Source organism: Diorhabda carinulata, chromosome 3, assembly GCF_026250575.1.
Source record: "Diorhabda carinulata isolate Delta chromosome 3, icDioCari1.1, whole genome shotgun sequence".
Lineage (NCBI taxonomy): Eukaryota > Metazoa > Arthropoda > Insecta > Coleoptera > Chrysomelidae > Diorhabda > Diorhabda carinulata.
This window is the reverse complement of record NC_079462.1, coordinates 33,274,149-33,292,476: the sequence shown is the minus strand read 5'-3', so window position 1 is coordinate 33,292,476 and position 18,328 is coordinate 33,274,149. Positions and strand designations below refer to the sequence as shown.

General features: G+C 33.7%; 1 protein-coding gene across 1 annotated transcript in view; it reads left to right on the top strand.

The window, feature by feature from the left end:
- The first annotated feature begins 388 nt into the window (after window positions 1-388).
- LOC130891795 (membralin) overlaps window positions 389-18,328 on the top strand; it is a 116,227-nt gene continuing 98,287 nt past the window's right edge. Inside the window, exons 1-5 of the mRNA XM_057796760.1 lie at window positions 389-678; window positions 886-1,471; window positions 2,350-2,607; window positions 3,329-3,572; window positions 5,899-5,989. Of these exons, the coding sequence (XP_057652743.1) occupies window positions 934-1,471; window positions 2,350-2,607; window positions 3,329-3,572; window positions 5,899-5,989 (1,131 nt within the window). The 5' untranslated portion in view covers window positions 389-678; window positions 886-933. The remainder of the gene's footprint in view (window positions 679-885; window positions 1,472-2,349; window positions 2,608-3,328; window positions 3,573-5,898; window positions 5,990-18,328) is intronic.

The window sequence follows — 18,328 nt, the reverse complement described above, 5'->3', positions numbered from 1 at the left end:
ACAATATATTCTTTATTTATTCAACAGTTAATTTATTTATAATAAAAATCAATAACATTCACGCTATTATTTTATTTGCAAAAATCTATTAAAAACATTGAATTTATTAAATCAATAACTAACTTGGTCTATTTATTTTTTATTTACTTATTGAGTAACATATTCTTATTTTCAATAAACTTCATAATTGTCAAATTAAAATGTTTAAATAGAACGAAAGTATACCTTTACTTCAGGTGTATATACGTACGTTATATTTATATTTAATTGGGACAATTTATATTGATTTATATTTATATTTATATTGATTATTTTCGGTAGCTAATTCATGAACTTTGTGTTGAAGAAGAAATATTGAAAGAATTAATAAAATCCAATAGCATAAATTATAAGTAATTTGGAATGACTTTTGTTTGGTTGCATTTTCCCAATTGAAAATTCCCAGAAAACAATTCATACTGCGTTAAAATAGTTGCCTGATATAAACGTCATTTGTCATTACCGTCGAGATTCACGTCAAATGTATGTCAATTTTCATATTTGTTTTTGACTTAAAAAAATCAAAAATCTGCTTTTTTGGAAATTTTTTGGAGCGGAATATAATTATTGTACCTTATTAGAATGATTACATATTTCAACTATATTTTCACATAATCCGTTAAATATTAATAACAAAAGGTATGTTTTGCGCTTTAATATGATTTGCAATACTTATAAATATGCTAAAAACAACTTTGTAATTCTGATTATTAACAACGTCAAAGTTACCGAATCATTATTATGAATTACGCTGATGTCTCCCCTCCTCATTTATAAAAGTGAAATTGAAAAGTTCTTCAAATCAACTTAATTTTAAAAGTGCAACTAACCTACTTTATTTTGCAGGATGTATATTGTCTTCAGATTTATAACTCGTTAAAAACTTTATTAAAAATGTCTGGAAACGCACCACCAGTAATAGAAGTCAGTCCTGAAAATAACCATCTTAATGGACCCTTCATCAATACCAATAGGATTAGAAACAATAATAACCAAAATCCTTTATTTAATGTACGTGATAGATTATTTCATACGCTTTTTTATAGAGCTGCCTTAGCTTATGCAAGGACTTTTCCTAGACCATTAAGAAGATTTTTAGAATTTCTCACATTAATTAAGGCTATAGCAGCATTTTTTGTTTTGATGTATATACACATTACTTTTTCTCGGTCACCATCGACATGTTTGAACCATGTAAAAGATACATGGCCTAGAGATGGGATACTTAGAGTAGAAATAGTGAGGAATGTGGGAAAGGATTATAATATTGAACAGAGTTATGCTAAAGAGGAAAAACTGAAACAACAAGGCAAAGTAGAAGATTTTACCCATGTGATTGGGCTGTTAGCAAGGGACAGTTTTGTTAATATCGAACCAAGTGCAGTTGAGGATAGTTCTAAAGAAACTGAACCACTGCAAGCTGCTGTAGAAGGTAAGACCTACATATTTGTCACATACAATTAGTAGATTCAAAAATAACTATTTTCATGTTTATACAATTTTTTTTTATAATTCCATGTAGGATAATCAAAGATATTAATTATATTGTGTATGACATATAAAATTTAATTAGGGATTGTAATACATTAGTATATCACATATTTATTTAAAAAACCACTAATTAGATGCAAAAGTATTAATTTTCCTACTCCAATCTATTTCTCAACATTGAATATTACTAAATACACTGGTTAGGTTTTAATCAGCCAGGCTGATGAAAATATTGGATGCAGAAACAAATTCAGAATATCTATTATTACTTAATGAAAAAGACTATAAAAGAGCTCAAGAAAGTAAAAAATATAGTTTCAAAAAGTTGTACTACAATATTTGTAATTTATATTGAATTAATAGTTTCTTGTATTAGGAACACTTTATGATATGTTCAAAAATTTGACACTTGACCTAAAACTCATCAAAGTTCGTTCCAAATAAATTGAAAATCAATTATAATTGACTACAGAGTTAGGTTTTTTGGAAAACCATATGTAGGGTTATAAATTTCGATTCCAGTGTATTATAGATAGCTCTTTACGAAAATATAGCAAAATCTCAAACCACACAATTATATGCACTGCTACTTTGGCTGAGATAGCGGCAAAACATTTAAAAGGACTAACATCAAATAGATTTTGCACTATACTCTTCTGTTATATCTATTCAGCTGTATATTATAATGAATAAATATACCCCAAACACACTGTCTAATACAACTACATCAACATTTACAATTACACTGTTATATTCTAATTTCGATAACCATAGTTAATAGTTTAGTATGAATGGTTCCAGAAATTCCATATTTTCTAGGTAAAATCAATAGTAATGCAGTTAAAACAGATGAAAATGAGAAGAAGTTGATATCAGATGCGTTGTTAAATGTATCAAAAATGTCTCCTACTTTATGGGATAATTATCAGTTATTTACTGATCATCCAATGGTAACCACTGAGAAATCTTCAATTTTTGAGAGGCCTACACATGGAGTCAATAATGAAAGTGATAGTTTGTTTGCAGTTACAGACATTAAACAAAATGTGATAGATGCTTCTGATTCTCAAACTAAAGGTAAATCATAAACATATTAATAAATTACTAATTTGAACTAATATAAATAAATTTTTGGTGGGTTCAACTTCTGTTGAAATATAATTAAAATTTTCTGTATTATAATATGATTTGTAATAAAAAAAAATCAAGAAGAATCAAGAATCAAACATTCTTAAAGGTCTAAAATTTTTGGAATTCAAAATTAGAGAGATGATTTAGTGAAATAAAATAGATGGTGGTAGGTCGTGTTTGCATTAAAATACACAAAAAAGTGGTTAAATGGTTATGGTTAAATGGAAAGAAGAGACATAAATGCTGAATCAATTACATAGACTAACTAGTTACTATTAAAAAGTCAACATTTATCACTGATTATGCCCTAAACATAACCTAACCTAATATTCTTGAATAAAATTGTACAAATTAATTTCACTTCATTACACTAATTATGAACAACTATAACACTACTGTGAGCTCCTGCCTCATATATTCTCTTGTAATAATTCTAGAACATTGTAGAAACTTTTTAAAGAGTCTAGCTAGTCCAGTTATAGTAAACTTATCTTTCAGAAATATGTAGTAGTTCATTGATACCCAATATGGAATAGATGGACCCCACTAGAATAGTTTCCATTATATTAAATTATGACTGGCGCCGTTAGGTGGCGTACGGTTGTATACCCGTCACAACATTTATATTGAATATACTAATTATATATGATTTACCGTTTTATTTTAGCTCAACATGAACATGAATACATAGTAGAATTCGCATTAGAATATGGATTTTTACGACTTAGTCCCGCTACTAGAACCAGGTTGAAAATCCCAGTGGAAATCGTTACTCTAGATCCAGCTAAAGACGAGTGTTTTGGAGATCCTTTTAGTAGACTTTTGTTAGACGAGTTTCTTGGATACGACGACTTATTGTTGTCCTCTATAAAGACCTTAGCAGAAAGCGAAGACAATAAGGGTTATTTAAGGTATAGAATATGTTGCTGTTTCATTTTCGGTCATTATATTTACCAAGAATGCATATTCCTTTCATCATTACATACCTAAATAAAAAAATGCCACAAGAAGCAAGCAAAACTTATAATATGCCAGTTGGGAAGTTGTGGCTTCTGTGTTTTGGAATATCATATACTTGTATCAATTATATCTTGAGCCACTACAGATACATATCGCACCTCCTCTCAAATAGTGTAATCAGTCATAAAATTCTACTATTGGTGCTAAAAAACTTATCTCAAATGATGTAATGTAATAGTTTAAGTATTTATCTCTAGATGGTGCGTAAGATAAATGAATTGTCGTACATAGTGTCACAGCTTTACTTGCGCGAGGTGGTTGTTTGTCGATTCGAGTCATTTGAGGTTGACAAATAGAAGAATCCATGTTTATATCAGTGGATATTCAATAAAATAATTTAAAAGCAATGTATGGCCGCATAAACAAAGAGAATTTTACTTTAGAGAATATTTCTATTCTTAATGACGACAGATAATTCAGTTGAAGATCCAAATTACGATATGGTTCAACTCACCTCATCCTTATCCAGGTCGTCAGTGTCATCTAAGTGCATATATTCACGAAGACCGCTCGTAAACTACGAGATGGTGACTTTGCTACCAGCTTAGACCTTGTTTCTAACAACATGCACCCCTCGAAACATCAGATCATTAAAACTAATTACAGCAGCGTGTGTACTAGAAATCTAGACTAAGGATCTTATACCATGTAAAGTTTGAAGTTTGACAATATAGATCGGCCAAATAGAACCATCTTAAGGATTTTCTTGGAATGACGTTTGCTTTAATTTCAATGACTCCTTAGTTGGCACAAACTAGATTTCGGGAGTGATCTTGGCAGACAATAATCCATGGTTTGATGAAAAGTGCACTATAGCAGTCAACAACAAAAATGCAGTTTATACCAATTGGTTTGACGTCGAAAATCGTGTAAACTTTGTTGCCTCTAGAATTATAAAAAACAAATATCAAAAGATAGGAATCACCTTGGGTAAAAAATATTGTGGTTAACGAAAATGGAAGTAAAATGTGACTGAACCTCAAACAAACTCAGGTTTGAACAAAAACAGAACGAAATATTCCTAATTCCTAAAAAGCTATTGAAGAAGATTGTGGCGAACGTTGTAGACTTATCAATCAAATACTGTTTCAATGTTTTTATTGTTACTGGGCTTTGTAAAATTTAGTAAAACAGATGCAATATAAGGCTATATAAGGAAGAAATAGAAGTATATATAAAATGAATATAGGAAAGATGGGTTGGTGCCCCTTAGAGGGGGTATTCTGGCTTAAAATACCAAATTTTAGGATTTTTGAAACTAACGTAAAAAAATTGAAAAATATTTGTACTAACCATTTTTTATATATTTATAGGCCGGTAATGTGGGGGTTACGAAAAAAACGGTGCACCCTGGTTGACATGATTCCAGCTCTTATAGTGATCTGGAACAAAAAAATTTGAAAAATTCCTAATCTGTAAAGATGTCGCTACGCATTCACCTTGGTCGGAAAAAAATACTCACAAAATGGCGTAGACATGAAATATCAATTTTTTGCCCCCCTTTTTTGGACCTTTTCGAATTTTTGTAAAAATACTCCACATTGGAATTTTAGAAAAATTCAAAGCAGACGCGATAAAGATACATAAAAAAGATTTTTATCAAATTTCAAAAGAACCGGTCGCGTAGAACTTGAGATATCATGACGAACACTTCAAAAAAAGTATTTTCGGGAAAAACGCCACAAAATCTACTGTATCTCCGGAAATGATGCGTTTTTCTAAAAATCCGTTCAAGGACATGTTCTTAAGGGTCTAAGCTTTGAATATACGCAAAAAATCAATTGTTTCAACTTTCTAGACCAGAAAACCCCCTTAATAAGTTTCATTTTGACAGCTGACAGGACGATCATCGGTCATGTGTAATGGTGGTGTGTGTGAGTTTATAGACAAAGTTAATGTAGCCATGAAATATGGGCAAAACATACAAATCAAGTTAAGAAATTGGAAAGACCTAATCTCTAAAGGCAACAGTCAAACATAAACCAGTGTTACCAACCGACCACCTACGTTACAGTGAAATTTTCGTAATTTTGTATATTTTAAACAAGTTTTTATTAAATAAAGTCCTGGACTAAAAGAGATCATCAACCAATGAAGGTTATTATTCAGTGAATAATAACCTTCATTATACACTCGTGAATACTATATTAATACCAGTGACTCATTAATTGCACCTTTGGGGTATCAAATTTCTATTAAAAAATCATTTTATTTCAGAAACGTCGTATCTGGAGAACATTATCGGTTTGTTAGTATGTGGATGGCGAGAACGTCGTATTTTGCAGCATTTTTCATTATGATTGTGTTTGTAAGTACTCATTTTTTTTTCTATACCATTATTTTCGTTCAGAAAAATAATTTCTTTGATTTTGTCACTAATTTTTAATCTTCGATGGGATATTTTTTCATGAAATTTTTGACACTGAATAGTTTTTGTCTAAGAGGTAATTTATAATAATAAATATCATCATCATGCCGTTTAATCTTTTGGTTTATGGTTAGCGCTTGGGGCGTCTACATATCCCTTTATTGGGATGGATTACTCCCCTTGTTCTTTTACATTGGTCTCAGCTTCCACAATTCTTTTATGTTTTTTCATTTGGTCTGTCTCTACCTCTTGGCCATGAAGGAATAATGAATGAAAAATACTTATTATTGGGAAAAAAAGCGTGGAGCGCTTTGTTCCATATTTATCGTACATCTAGCGCCCCAAGCAAGCTACAAGTTTATTAAAAAAATGTTTTCAACTAGATGTGTTTAAAAAACGTGTTTTTTGTTAGTGCAATGCTACGAGTTCGTGTGGGACTTTCATCTCTCTAAACCACCCTCTCCTTTGTACTTCTTGGAAGTTGTGTACGCCGGGAGGGCAACAAATTGTCATATCATCTGCGTACCTCCCATTTCCATTATCCATCCTATCTATGTAACCGTATACTTCTATGTCTTCCTTTTCTTTTTTACTCATCACCTCTTATCATGAACTCTGTTACTATTTTCCAAATTTTCTCGCTGTTTATCATGCATCTTATGATCTCAATAACCAGTGGTATTTCTCCAATTCTATTCTCCACAATAGTCCTTTCCCCATTCCACCGTGTACACTCATACAGTCATCCATAGTCCTGGATTCTTTTCGTGGGGTGCCGAACGATCCATGTCCAATAAGAACCTGCGTAATAAAATAAAAAGTGGATCTGTGTATAAGTTTACCCAGCTTCTAATATCTTTGTCCACTGGGCCTTAGTGTCCAGCTTGTCCCAGCTCTAGAGTCACTTTTTATAAGTCCTTTCTCGTGCCATTCTTCTGTTACCGGCCAGTCTGCCTCCTATTTTATATAGAAAGCTTGAAGAAAGATCTATGGGAGGAAATCCTGCAATCATCTGGACGGCCTCAGCCGATACGGTCATATAGACCGCATTGATTTCTAGTTCCAGCATATTAACGAACTCTTGTTTATGTCAACTTTCATAAAACCGGGAAAAATACTTAACCTACGGTATGATTTGAGAAACCATACATCAGCACTTACCAATTTGATATTAATACTAAACTCTCGTAGTTGCTTGGTTCCGTTGACCGTGGAGTCATCGCAACCGGAATTACTGGAACGTTTGGTGATATTCATACTGAACACACTGTGAACAATTACACTGTCTAACGTAAATTTCGATAACATAGTTATCGTCTTCAGACACTGAAGGTAAACTGTTTACTTTCAGTTGCGCAGTAACTATTAACAATCTCCTCCTTTGTCCTTCTCTAGGTATTTCATGCCTTCATTGCATCTCGCCAGAATACCTAACCTAACATAACCTAACCTAACCTAACCTAACCTAACCTAACATAATCCAACCTAACATAACCTAACTTAATCTAACTAATCTTACAGTTTGTGTTTAAAGCACAATTTTGAAGCTTATGCAGCTCCAAACATTTACCTGGGCTTCGAGGGGCGATGGGGAAAACGGACAGATTTTGAAAACGACAAGTTGATACACGGATTTGAAGCATTGCGTACCCATGTGCTCTATTGGGTGCTCAAATTGTGTAATTGGAAAGTGACTATTTTAAAATGGATGTGGATTACTTTGTGACAAAATGACGTTTTGATCTTTTAGAGGAAAAACAACTTTGAATAGACAACACAAAATACAGTGATTGGTGTTTTTGTGGATTTGGTACGTTACTAATTCACTAGGATATTATTTTAATCATTCATTTACTTCAGACAGTTTTTGTATTAAATTGTCTATCTAAAAAGTAATTATAATAAAAACGTCTAACACAGGAGTGTTCGATACATTTAAGGAGAAGTTTCCCATTTCGAGGTTATATTATATTTCATGTCTTCGTTTAATTTAAATTGAACATTGGATAAAAACAACAAATATCGATTACAAAATTAGGTATGTCAAAAAGTTAATTATCCGAATTAAACAGTTATTTTTGACGGTATGAAAATAAAAACAAATAAATATCGTTTTCAAAGAGATTTCAAGTCTGCCTCGCTATTTTACTCCTGAGAGGCAATTATAATTTTATTTTAAAAGAATTCTCAGCGCCGTTTCATGAGCTGGATAACTTTTCACATAGAATAAATCTTTCTTGTTTTATTAGGCCGGTATTTGAAACAAATTTTGAAATTTTTCTTCGAAATTTTGTTGTTTTCCACATTTTTATCAACTTTTTCTAACCCTTTAGAACCCCTACATTATTTTTGTTCTTTCATCTTTTGCCAATGTTGTAAGACAGTTTTTAGTTAAAAATGACGTAGGGGACACAGTTCAACTAAAATAGTTGTTCCTCCCGCACTCAAATTAATCGTATAAAATTTTCTTTTCATTGTCTTTTAGTATAAAAAACATACTGCATATTTTTTTTTATAAATTTTGGGTTACATTTCACTGCAGCGTGCAGCCGCCTTAGGCTCAGTTCGATACGCCTAAATTCCATTAATCAGTTCAACAGATTTTATAGACCCAACACTTGAAATCGTTCTACTGCTTTCCTCCATCTATTTTCGTTCATGGCTGCTTCACGTCAGTTCTCTATTCCTATTCTTTCGCCCCCTCTTCCTTTCCCCTTAACAATTATCTTTTCACACATCTTCGTTCATTCTGGCTATATCCAACAGCTTGACCATTCAGTACTTTGATCTTTGCGTTCGTTCTTCTTCTCCACTCGTTTTGCTCTCGCACTCATTCGAAAATCCTCCTTAGTATCTTTCTCCCCCTTATTTTTATTTTGTTTTTTTCTTATTTGTTCATGATGCAACACTCACTGTCATACAGCACCGTTGGTTGTATAACTGTCTGTAACTTGACAAATCTTGAAACATCTTTTGATCTTAAAAACCCTCCAAACGTTTTGTTCCTTCCCGCCAGTCTTTTGTCGATTTTCCCGGTTTTACATCCTTCGTTTATCACTGTCACTCCCAGGTATTCGAACTCCTGGACTTTATCATATCTATACTCCTTGTTTTGCTCTGTCGTCACTTTCAATTGGTTGCAACTATTCAGATCCCTATAAGCCTAAGGCAAGACGCAAATTGGAACACGTACAGCACGTGTGAGGTAGCGTAACACGACTCGTATTTGGACGGTTGGATTTGAATTTAATTGACAGTGTTCGCGACTAGCCGGTATCAAAAAATGTCTGACATTATTGACAATCGTACAAAACAATTGTTGTTATTGTTAATGTCAATGTCAATGTCAATGTCAATGTCAATGTCAATGTCAATGTCAATGTCAATGTCTATGTCTATGTCTATGTCTATGTCTATGTCTATGTCTATGTCTATGTCTATGTCTATGTCTATGTCTATGTCTATGTCTATGTCTATGTCTATGTCTATGTCTATGTCTATGTCTATGTCTATGTCTATGTCTATGTCTATGTCTATGTCTATGTCAATGTCAATGTCAATGTTAATGTTAATGCCGCCATAGGCCTGAACCTCACGTGCCTATGCGTAAATCCTTCATTGATTGTAGTGCTTCCGGTTAAGTGGAAAAGAACTAAATGAATTTTTTTACAACATTTTCATTTTTCAATTTACTGATCGGTCTAAAACGTGTTATAAAATAAATATTGTCTGCAGGAAAAGCTAATTTTGTAATTTAATATTTTTCGAAAACAATCGAGGTAGTATAGTCTAGTGAAGCTGTTTTAATTAGGACACACAATGGCAGGAAACACTGTTATTAAAAAGAAGCTAAAAATATTTTGATATTAATTTCATCATACATCTTCCTACAAAAATAGGATTATGTTCAACTATAACTTCGTATTTATCTCTTTTTCTGTTGCATATTATGGTTTAGTCATTTTTTATTCCGTTCTTCCAAGTCCTCATGTTTAATATCATCCATTTTTCATTGACAAAACCTTGATTAGAAAATTCAGAAAATAAAAGTTTTTCTGTTGTTATCGTTTTCAAGAAAATATTTTTATTCCAAATTTCCTTTGAACTGAAACTAGTTATTAAGGACTAGTCTATTATTACATTGTTTTATCTAGACTAAAATAATTTGGAATTTCTATTCATAATTGAAGTTGTGATAAAACTATTGTAGAAAATTTATGAGGTTTGTAACCTTGTAGCTCTGTGTAAAAGAATTTTTCGTTCGTTTTGTGCAATAAGGGGTTGATGGAAGGTTTTTTTTCACCTTTTCCATAGAATTGGGCTCGAAAGCACCTATCTTCGCAATTAAGCTGGCTATCATTTGATGCCAGCGAGGGCGCCTTGAAATATTTGTAAGAATCTGGGTAAGATTGGTGTCATCACGCTCCCGTTTGGTCCAGCTCTCTACGCTAAAAAAGAAGCTTGCAGTCCAGCATTTTCTGTTATCTGATGTTCATCTATTCTGGCAAGCTATCACTACTCTTAGAGTATCCTTTCCTCTTCGCTTGTAATTATCCCAATAATAGCTTGTAGCGCAGGAGTAGAGAGAAGGTATTCTCAACGCCCTTCGTCTCTTTCCTGCTACTACATTCGTTACTTAGCTGGAATTTCTGGAAACGTTGGTGATATTTATACTGAACACACTATTTACACTACCACTACACCAATACTTATATGACACTGTTTAACTCGCGTTTCGTTAACGTCTTCAGAGACTGAAGGTGAACTATTTACCTTCAGTCGAAACGCGCGTCAGACAGTGTTATTGTCAGTGTCGGTGTAGTGTTAGTGTAAATAGTGTGTTCAGTATGAATGGCACTGAGTTATCGTCTTCAGAGACTGAAGATGAACTATTTACCTTCAGTTGAAACGCGTTATTGTGAGTGTCGGTGTAGTGTTGTGTAAATAGTGTGTTCAGTACTACATTCGTTGCTTGTATCTTTTGCCATTTGCTCAAATTTCGTCTCTATATAACTAGATTGTTTGCATCAGTAATCTCATCTTGGTCGGGGATGGCCTGCTTAGTTTCTTCTGCACCGAGGATGTTTTATCTGCCGCTCTTCCGATGTGGGCTTGGAAAGTCAGCTTGGTGATCAGGTTTACTTCCAGGTACATAATAGCATCAGCTGTTTCTATTTGTTCGTTCCCTACTGTTATGATGTTTTCATCATTATCTTTGGATTCGTTTGGTGGTGACCAATCTCGGTCTTCTGAACTACTAAAGACAAGGATATTGACTCCATAGACTTTAACTGGTTAACTTTATTGGGTTCTTAATCAAGGTATTATAAGGCGACTACGAAATATTAAAAAATATTTTTTTTTTGAATTTGGAATGTTGATTTAGTTTGGTGATCGTATTTTCCAAGAAGCTCTTTTTAAAAACCTTTGATACATTCTCATTATACACACATCATCGATTTTCTAGTTTTTTGATCCTTTTTATAATAAAATTTCATCTGTTCCTGTTATTTTTAGTCTCTTAGATCGAACAACAGAATTTCAGATTTACGTGCAAAAGGCGCGACCTATTCCAAACTGTTGTTACTCGAAAATTCTTTTATGCAAGATAATGCTGTTTCTTTACAAAGGAAAATATGCATTACTGAAAGTTTCGTATTCGAAAAGGAAATTTTGGTGGAATTCATGAAAGGCGCATAAACAACTCTCTCACATTTTGAGATTTGTTTCATTGTAATCCCTTTCACGTGGTACTGAAGAATATTGGAACGGAATGTGATGATATTTTCAGTAGCGTACCAGATAGTTTCGAATGGATATAACCTCGTTAATCAGAAATTATTTTAAAATAATGCCGATGAAATCTGATCAATCTCTATTCTCAGTTACGTACTCGCTTTCCATTCTCCATAATTTTTTATATTATTTCCATTCCTCCTTACTGCGTTGTCAGCTTCTTTAACACATTTTCCATTATGTTTCGCCTTTTTGTAATTAGGCCTATGTCGTCTGCGAATGTTATTATTTGACCTCCCCTGTTTCCTAAGTTTCCCGTATTTATATTTTTTGTAATACGTACTGGCATTTTGTCCTAGTCCTTCATCATTTGGAAATTCTTCAGCTTCTTCTTTGCTGGTCAGTGTATATATCTGATATTTTGGTCTTTTAGAGTCTACATCATCTTTTTTCTATTGAGTCAAATGCTTCTTGGAAATCTATAAACTGCTTTCCAGTACCGATCTGGTGTTCACGTGTTTTTTCTACTATTTATTTAATTATATGTATTGTGTATTTACATTGCGGAAAGTCACATTCGTATTTCCTGTTTTTGGTTTTCTCTGTAGTTTTTGAATTGTTCTTGATCTACTTTTTTGTGTATCGTAACGTTTAGTGCATTTTCCCATTCTTCTGGCATCCTTTTTTCTTTACATATATATCTCATCAATTTCTATAATCATTTACGAGGATGGTCCCAAATTTTTGGAAAAAAATATGTTTATTTTTCAACGAAATCCCCTTTTAGTCTCATAAACTTTTCCCAGCGAAGTTCAATAAGTTCGATACCCTTTTTATAATAAGAATCGTCAAGTTCCTCAAAATTGCCATTAATTTAATGCGAATTTTAATTCATTAATTTTGGTCATTGCAATAACGGATTTGTTAGCTAGTGCATTTTCTTGATGCAACAACAATTTCTTCTTAGCCAAATGCGGCCGCTTTTGTTTGATTTCTTCGCTCAAACTTTGCAAAAATACTCGCCATTGATAGTTTTTTCTTTTTCACTTGAAATTATCCCACGCGCTGCCCAAAAAACCGGTTCAAAGATAAAACGGTCTTTACCTTTTTAAGAGCCGGCTCTCCCTTTTCAGTATCAAAATTCGTCTTTATTTCTGCGTCAAACACTCGATGGAAACATCTTCATGCCGCTGTCTTTTGTTCCATTATGAGCCATCGCTGCACCTATTTTGCGCACAGCTTTATCATGTCTATGTACCGTACTTTTTGAAATGCCTACTATGTCTGCTAGCTCGCGCACATTCAGTCGACGATCATCCAGTACCGCTTTGTGGATTTTCTTTAACATTTCTGGAGTAGTCACCTCATTTGATCGACAACTGCGATGATGGTTTTCGAAGGTCATACCCGCCTTGTTTGAACTCTGTTACCCAATATTTAACTGGTGAAAACGAAGGAGCAGTCTCACCCAGAGCAGAATTTACTTCAGCTTCAGGTTGAGCTAAGGTCTATCAAATAAAAGTATTGTATCATATAACGATGCTTACAAATTCACTGAAAACGTTCAATATTGACGATTGCTACCAAATAAATACTCTAAACAACGTGGCGTCTTTAAACTTCAACTTTAAACCATTCCCAATGACTTCTATTACCCTTTTCTTTTTGGTTTCTCTGGTAATTCTTCTGATTCATCTATACAATCTATATTGTCCGTTAACAGTTGTTCAGGATCTCTTTGAGCCGACTTTTCTTTCCTACCACTTCTCCATTCATTTTTAATTCTTCTCATGTTACCTTTAAATGTATTGTGTCTTTTTTTTTCAATATTTCTAATTTTTCTCATTTATCCACTCTCATTTGCTTTTCCTAAGTACTTTTCGTATTTTTTTGTCTTTTGTATTGTTTTTTTGAACCATTTCAACTTTGACCATCTCCTTTATTGGCATTCCTCTTTTATTGCTATATAATTTTTGAAAATAAAAATTGATTGCTTTCTATATCGAATACAAGGCAATAAATTGCATTAAAAAAATGACATAAGACTCCCCCGTGTCCACCCCACTAAATTCCAGAAGAGCAACATAACGAGCAACGAGCACATCCACATCTATCGAAACTAGATCCGAGTCGTTGTCATACGATATAGGTGACATAATTACGTGATAGTAGGCTACTGGGAGCCTGTTAACCCTCGGCTCCTGTACCCGCTGATTTATGTACTTTGCCGCCGCTACCCGCTACCCTCTCCAACTTTCTCCCTATCAAACCGCCTCTCCTGAAATATGATCATGTTGATTAACACTCGAGACCGAGACATCGTTTGGTTGGTTACTGCTTGGTTAACTTCGACTCTATGACCGGCGACCCAATTCGGCGATGGCGCCTCTTTCAAAACGTACTCATCATCATCATCAATTCCCGCGGCAACCCCTTTTTTAATTGCTCGATCCCGTCAGTCTGCGGCTCAACCGTTTTTCGGACTATGAAAGTGGAAACGTATTTGATTATTCATGTATGATACGTGGAAAGTAAAACGGGATTGCGGGTTATTTAATTGTCGGACAATTTTGTAAACTAATTCATCATGCATTCAACAGATTTAGCTACACTGAGAAAACAAAACTAAAGATAAACAACAGCGTAAAATTCATGTTAAAAACGTGGAACTAGTGTTTGTTTTTTTCATTGACGACTTTTCATTTGGAAATAAATATTTTCGATATAAATGTATATACCTAGTGCTTTTTCACATACAATACATATCGTATTTGGTACTGATATACTGATTTGAACTAAAACAAACCTAAATCAGAATGCTGCAAACCTTGAGAATAATATATTTGTATTCGGTTCGTGAGGAGGCTCAATTCCACCAAAATTGTGTGCCCGGATTACTGTAATCAACGTATATGCCCAACAGGGGTCTCTAATTGAACCCCTAGCAAATAAATAGGTAGATTTACATTAGAGATTAAATTAATTATATATTTATTTAAAAAATTCTACGAAACCTCGTATAACCAGCAGATGAAATTGATAAAAAAAAGACTAGAGTAAAATAAATTTAATATGTAGCTACGTTTTTTAATATACTAGGTGTAGCTATTAAGTAAAGTGTAGCTACAAATAAAGTACGCATGCGCCAAAGGTTAGCGACTGCCAACTGTTTAGCCTGAAGCTTACTCTTTCCATTGCGATGTCTACCGTATCTGTAGACAAACCACTTTAGCCGTGGCCCTCGTTTGTATAGAGGTCGTTTTTTTTTGTTTTGCCGTAAAAATGATCGACGGAAAAATAGAAGAACGGATTGTTGTGAAATTTCTAGTAAAAAAACTGCAACTGAAACTCATTCATTGAAAGATGAATTTTTAAGATGGCCGAGAAGATGATTTACTTTCGGATTGCCCCACCACGTCAAAATTTTGACATGCGAAAAGTGTGTGCAAAACTGGTGTCACAAATCCTTATATTTGAACCACAAGGCGCTCGCAAAAATGTTTTGTATTGATACTTTGAAAGCGTTTGAAAATGACTCAAACTTATTAGAATGAAGAATCAAATTAGCGTTAAAGGGAAAGATTTGAGTCTGTTGAAGCTGTGAAAGAAAAAACGGAAGTCGACTATAAATTTGTTGTTTTAAATGGAATGGTATATTAATACATTTTTGAAATCTACGTAAAATTTTAATATACTTTTGTCTGGAAACTTTTTTCGAAAAATGCATACTTTTTGAGTTATTAATTTTTTTGTAAAAAATTTGACTGTTGCAGACCCTTATAAATTATTTTTTTACGAGGGTACTCTTAAAGATATGAAAATGGTTTCTGTTCGGTTACTTTTAGCAGGGTCAGATGTATTTGAATCTATGTTGAAACATTTTTCATTCTATACAGGGTGGGTATAAAAAGTGTTCAAAGTTTAACTTCACAAATATCAAATTTCTTTATTATTTTAAATAGAACCACCCGGTTTTTTCTATTTTAACACATTCAGGGGTGAAAAATAAGGCAAATTCATGTATACTTTCCTATTACCGTTATCCAAATATTAGATGTTTTCTGTAAATTTTTAGAGATGCAGGTGTGGTTTAAATTTTACTTTGATACAAGCACTAAGAAATATAAAGTAAAATCAAATCAAATTGTATTTACTCCAAGATCTCTTAAGGCTTTTGTATTGATGCTTCTGGATGAGCAGTAAAATAATTTCGGCATTATTATTATCAATAACTGGTTTAATTCGATTAACTTTTGCTTCAAATGAACCGAATAGCAAATAACAATGTTCCGGTAGAACCGGAAGTCGGCCATCTTCGAAAATATTTTAGTTGCAAAGATAGTATCCGAAAACCCAAACGTAGAAATTTTCATGATTTTACTATAAGTATTTTGCCATATACAGATAGTTTCAACTAGTGGGTCATCTGTCGTGGGACATCCTGTATACGCACAACTATGAATAACTTTTAATAATATATCATAGCAACATATTGAACAAGAAAATGATGGCGAGTAGTATATAAATTTTAGGAATATATCTTTATGACGAGATCGCGTTCGCAGCCATCTGTCAACATCAACTTGTAAAACAATTCATTAACTGGTCCATAATAAGGGAGACATACACGTAGACTCGTTGAAAGACAAGATAGTATAAACAAGACAACGGAACGGTCCTTTAGTGCAGGGAAGCGAAACAACTCCTCACTTCCGGTTCATCATCGAACAGTACAGCCTATAGAAACAAGTGAGCAACGAACCGGAAATGACGTGTGCCATATCTTGCCGTGATACCAGCGAACCACGTGACCACTCATGATATGAACGGATGACGATCGGAAAATAGGAAGAAAAAGGAGTGAGAAGGAATTAGTTTCATAATTTAAGACGGGTAACGCGAGTAATAAGTGACTGGATTCCCGTCCCCGTACTCGACCAGATATATCCATACGTATTTCAGACCGTGGCTGTCTTTTCAGACAGCTTCAGTTGTGAGTTTATATATTGGTTCGCCAAGAATTGGAGGCTCAAAATAGAAAGGGATGTAAAAGGGCATACGCGATTATATTAGAAGAAATAGATGAAGTTCTGGAAGAGAAAATTAACCAAGAACCTAGATTATGAGTTGATTATTGGTTAATAAAGAAGAGACACTCTTGGAGCTTCCTCTTTTGCTTAGACGTGAACTCGCCGCAAAACATGTGAATACATATCTGATGACTCCTGAAATACAAGGTCAAATTACCCTAAACTGTTTGGCTGGGCAAATGTTTTAGAACCTGCAACATCTGTTAAAAAAAATTGATAATCCACAAAACGATGGACCACAGAACACAGTCTTCACGTAACCTCGAAACTGAACAGAGAGTAGACGATTTGCAGGAGTAAAACGTGGAGGAGGGGGTAGATACTAGGCCGAAGCAACTCGCTTCTCCTACTCGGCTCGCCCTTATACTGAGCCGACTACTGAACACGCCGGAACATGTTTGTGATATCCCATCAACATCATGGCCGGATAACTAGCAAAATGCGTTCAACTTAATCCGTAACCGAAGTATTATTAAAATAAAAATCAAAATGTCTGCCTAGTACATGGATTTAAAAACTGACAAAGTTTTCCATTTAGTAAAAAAAAACTTTTGTATCGGAACCTTCCGGTTGATTTCTATTCGATTCGGTAACTTTTGAAATCGGGTTCAAAGGATGTTACGGGGTTGGCGACCCCCCAGGGGAAACTTCTGCGGAAATATCCCATATAGAAAATGACAATCGTTTGTGTATTTTCTAGATAGCTTTTTGGTTGTTCTATGCGACGTGTGTCTAATTGAGTCACTTCTCTTTAACACTATTCAGACTTTCACAAATACTATCAAACGTGTTTACGATGTTTCTATGTATTATTGTAGACAACCAGGTCGATAATGTTGATTAAGCGTAGCTTTCATAACGATCTTGTTGATGTTTCATTGATGGTTTATAAAATAATTTGGATTTCTTCATAGTGTAATGTTTTATGTGGGATAAATCTTACTTATGTAATGTATTTATTTGTATACTGAATTAATAAGAAGGTTTTGTCTAACTGTTAGATAGTAAGTTAGATAGAGAAAAAATGAAAAACATAAAATCAAGTATGAATTTGTCAGGTTTCTAAGGTCATCGGTCAATATAATGTAATGTTTTTCTTATTTCCATTTTCGTTCATTATGATTTTGAAAAAAAACCACCAAAAATTTGAAAAAATGAAGAAATATTTATTGGAATCGATAGAACGATCAGTATAAATTAATGTTTGAAGATGATTTCATGGAAATGATGACCGCGGTTCCGCTTTAGATAGCGCAAGGTCCAATTTTGGCACACTCTCTCCAACATATCGGTCGGTATTTCACGAATAAATGCTTCAAAATTAGCTTCCAGTGCGTGAATCGTTGATGGGTTATCCCTGTAGACATTAGCCTTAACATGGCCCCACAAGAAATAGTCCAAAGGTGTTAAATCACACGATCTAGGCGGCCAATTGACGTGCCCCAAACGTGAG